This window comes from Pyxicephalus adspersus, chromosome 4 (assembly GCF_032062135.1).
Source record: "Pyxicephalus adspersus chromosome 4, UCB_Pads_2.0, whole genome shotgun sequence".
Taxonomy (NCBI): domain Eukaryota; kingdom Metazoa; phylum Chordata; class Amphibia; order Anura; family Pyxicephalidae; genus Pyxicephalus; species Pyxicephalus adspersus.
This window is the reverse complement of record NC_092861.1, coordinates 110521539-110525742: the sequence shown is the minus strand read 5'-3', so window position 1 is coordinate 110525742 and position 4204 is coordinate 110521539. Positions and strand designations below refer to the sequence as shown.

The following is a 4204-nucleotide window of genomic DNA, read 5'->3' as shown; positions in this document are numbered from 1 at the left end:
TGATTATGTATTATGTATACTTGCTTTTAGGATAGAAATATACATAACAAGCGCTGTAAGTGAACCTTTATTGAAGTATATAAACATAAGTGTACCCTTATAATATGCTCCATTCTTTTTTTTTAGTTCATTCCTATTCATTTAATTAACAATTCCGTATAACATGCAGCAAAAGCAGACAATCCCAATCACTATCTGCAGGGGAAAGAAGTGTGAATGAATTGGGTATCTGTATAACAGAACACTATAGTTTTTCAGTAAGCTGTTCTAGGTGTTTTTCAGATGTTCTCGAAGTTATATTACTAAATGAATAGGGGATAAAATCTGTAAAAAGCACTTTTACTTAATTTATTGCACAAGGTAAAACAAAGTAAAAATCGCTGCAAAAACTACAGAAACATGTGCACTGAAAAAAAAAAAATATGAGTGGATGATTGAAGGCAGGAAAACTTCATTAGCCAAGTGATTTTCACTTAGCACACTTTAAAGTTGTGCTGACTTTAATCAACCATTGGTGTGTATGCAAAAATTATGTTTTTCAAAATTATTTTTTCATATGATTGGGTATTCATAATGCTCTACACCAGTGGTCCCCAACTTTTTGCAGCTCACTGACCACTGAATCCACAGACAGAGTCCTGTGTCATTCAAAGGCTAAGAGACCTCCCGGAGTGATGTCATAGTGCCAGAACCCACCCACTCTCCCATCAGGTCCTTCTCCTGACCCCCCTGGGGGTTGCACCGGCCAGACCTGCGGTCCACCGCTGGTCTCCCTGCTCTTGTGGCTCACCTGTCAGACGGGGGTTGGGGGATCTCTCCTGTACACCTTGGGCCTGATTTATTAAAGCTCTCCAAAGCTGGAGAGGATACACTTTCATCAGTAAAGTTGGGTGATCCAGCAAACCTGGAATCGATTTCCTAAAAGTCATTTGTTATTTGTTAGCAAATGTTTTCAATCCTGGACCAGATCTGTTCCAGATCTGATGAAAGTATATCCTCTCCAGCCTCGGAGAGCTTTAATAAATCAGACCCCCTTTAGTCAGTGGGCCAACAGTGGGCCTCTGCACATTGACAAACTTATTTGGGACCCCTGGGTCCAGGGCCCTTGTTCAGCGACACACTTTGCACCTTCCTATATCCGCCCTGCCTTAAGTAAATCAGGGTCTCTGTCTCAGGTTTAAGTTTTCTAAAATGTTCCCTAAAGCTGGAAGAAGAAGATATTTTAGTTTTAGCTGTCTAAACCTGTCCAACAGGCTTTTTTTCAACAAAACAAAAAATAGAATCTGTATAAATGATCGAAGAGTTTAATTAATTTGCCAGTTGCATATAACAAAACAAAGTATGAGTATATAAAATTTAAAGGGGGCCTAAACTGAGAAAATCTAAAACCACCAGGAATTAGTCTCTTTAGTCAAATAGTCAAATAACTAACTCTCTGGTTCCTGGGGCTTTTTGTTTCTACTCTAAACTACACCCCGCATGAACCATGTAGCATAGAGCTCGGCTCTACGTGCAGCAGTGACAGTCTGTACGCATGCACAAGAATTACATCATCAAATCAATTACCAGAATCAAAGTCTCCACAGAAATCTGTCGTGGAGCCTGTGGTGAAGATGGTGGCACCCATCCATGCAGTGATGACAGTTCCAGCACAAGGTAGGTATGTGCCATAATTGGCAAGTATGCTCTCGCTTAATTCTCGCTTAATTTTGGCAGAAGCTCACCACCAACGAGTTTAGTTCAGCTTTAATGCATTTCCCTAACTAGTAAAAAAATATCAATCATTTTATAATTAATTTATGAAAAAAGCCTGCAACTGCTGTGTGCAGAGTTCATCTTTACATTGTTGTTGCCAGAACTTCTGTTTTGGGGAATGGCTCTATTAGTGTGATCTACTGGAGAGGTATTCTATACTGAAGAAAACTTATAATTAAATAATAAACTTATTGTAACTCTTATAATTATTAACAATAGAAACTATCTAACCACATTATACAGTAGGTTCATATTAGTACATTTATGAAAAAGACCCGCTTACCATCCAGTACAATTTCACAATGTATTTCCCATAGCTGTTGTAGAGTGGCACATGCCCTTTTACAGCTTTACAAAGGGCATAAATGTGTTCCCATGGCTTCCATATTAGTGTTGGGGATTCAGCTGATGCAGCTTTATTATCTGTCACATTTTCATTATTGATTTTCCAGACAGCGCTGACCTCGCTAATTATCCATCTCATAAGCTTGCAAGAAAAGGAAGAGATCATGTAAGTATACACAAATATTTTGACAATAAAAAGTAATTTACAAAAAAATGTTGTAATATTATGCAAAACTTTAAAACGCATGACATACCTTACTTTCCATTATTGCTCAAAATAATTTTATTGAGAACATTTTACAAATTAGTTATACAAAGAATACATTAAAAAGCATTTTTTCTATAATCAATAAAAAATATATATAGTTTAGATAGTTCAGGAACACAGTAGTCATAAATAAAACATTATATTAATAGCCATGGTATTCCTTGTCCCAGGAAATATAAACATCATAAAAAAAAAGGGAAGAAAGAAAGAGTGTAAAATAATAGAAATCCAAGTAACATGAATAAATAACAAATATTTCACAAAGTAGAATTCTGTGAAGGGTAGATACTTATTATTGTTTTGAGCTTAGATGAGCTACTATAATGTTCCCAGCAAGCCTATCTAGAGTAAAATTTACTCAAGCAATCATTATCAAATGCTCTATTTCTTCCATCCTCATCATTTCATTTACTCTGATAATCAAAAGTGACAAAGTAGGGGAAGTGGGCTGTTTCTAAAAAAGTGGGATGAGTTGGCGGGCTGCAGCGAAGAAATAACCTCATAAACACTTCTTCATAGAAATCATGGGGTCTAATGAGATAGAAAGTAACCAAAGCCTTGGAGAGGGGGCTATATCAACACCATATATATCTGAACATATTTCAATATTCATTTCCTTGCCAATAAGGCTGTAATATAGGTTTTATGGACCATAACAAATGCAGAATACCAATCTGACTCTGATAAAACAAATTGTCTAAGCTCTCAATGCCAGGCTGTCAAAAATCTAGAAAGGTTTGAATCATAAATTTCTAGTAACCTTTGATTTAATCCAGAGACCAGATGGCGTATAGGTTCTGTAGATGTACATACGTTTTCAAAAGCCACCAAAGGTCTGCTTGCATTTGTGGAGCGGTGTACATTTTTAGTAAATCTGGCTAGTTGTCTGTCTAATAACCAAGAACCTGATCCAGTATCTCTACCTCCAGCCGATACAAACATGCCGCCTATAGGTCCCACAAAATGGCGAGCTTGAAGCCAAAGGTCTCTATTGTAACCTCCCACATCTACGAACAGGGGAAGGTAATGAAGACAATTCAAAACGGTAATAAACCGAATGCAAATACTTCAAAGCAGCGGAAGTCATTGGAGATTCAGGGGGATATTGTTTAAGTGAAAGTGGGAATATCCAGGCTAATGCTCAGAGGTCTAAGGGGGAAAGAGTCTGCCATTCAATTATATGGAGGAGAATGGAAGCCTGATGATATATTTCAAAATAAGGCAGTCCCATACCTCCTACCTGTTTATGCCTACACAATATTATGTGTTTTATTCTGGATTTACAACCACCCCATATAAAAATAGAAAATGAACGAAGTGCATAAAAAAAAAGTTTTGGGGGGGACAATGGGTATTGTCTGAAAAACATATAAGAGTTTAGGGAGAGATTCCATTTTCAGAACATTCATCCTACCAAGCCAAAAAATAGTGTAATTTTTCCACTGTTCAAGGTGCTTGGTTAAGCTCTTATAAAGCAAAATGTAATTAAGAGTGTATAATTTGGAGAGATGGGCCGGAATGGCCACTCCCAAATATGTGATGTGAGAGGGTCACCAAATAAAAGAAAAAATTTCCAGATATTTGAGTGACAGGTGCAAAAGATAGATTAACGTTCAAAGCTTCTGTCCTAGAAAGATTTATTTTAAAATGACTAAAAAGCCTAAATCTACCAAATTCCAAAAACAGAGAAGGAAATGAAATTAAAGATTGAGTAACATAAATAAGTATGTCATCCACATATAGTGCTGCCTTATGATGAGTTTGGGGGGGTCTGTATATCATGTATAGATGGGTTTTGCCTAATGGCTATTGCTAAATGTTCCACCTTCAGAGCAA

At 36.9% G+C, this 4204-nt stretch overlaps 1 protein-coding gene across 1 annotated transcript in view; it reads right to left on the bottom strand.

Moving 5' to 3' along the window:
• Positions 1–4204, bottom strand: part of ADGB (androglobin) — a 103677-nt gene that overhangs the window by 81026 nt on the left and 18447 nt on the right. Inside the window, exon 4 of the mRNA XM_072410247.1 lies at positions 2039–2242. Within this exon, the coding sequence (XP_072266348.1) occupies positions 2039–2242 (204 nt within the window). The remainder of the gene's footprint in view (positions 1–2038; positions 2243–4204) is intronic.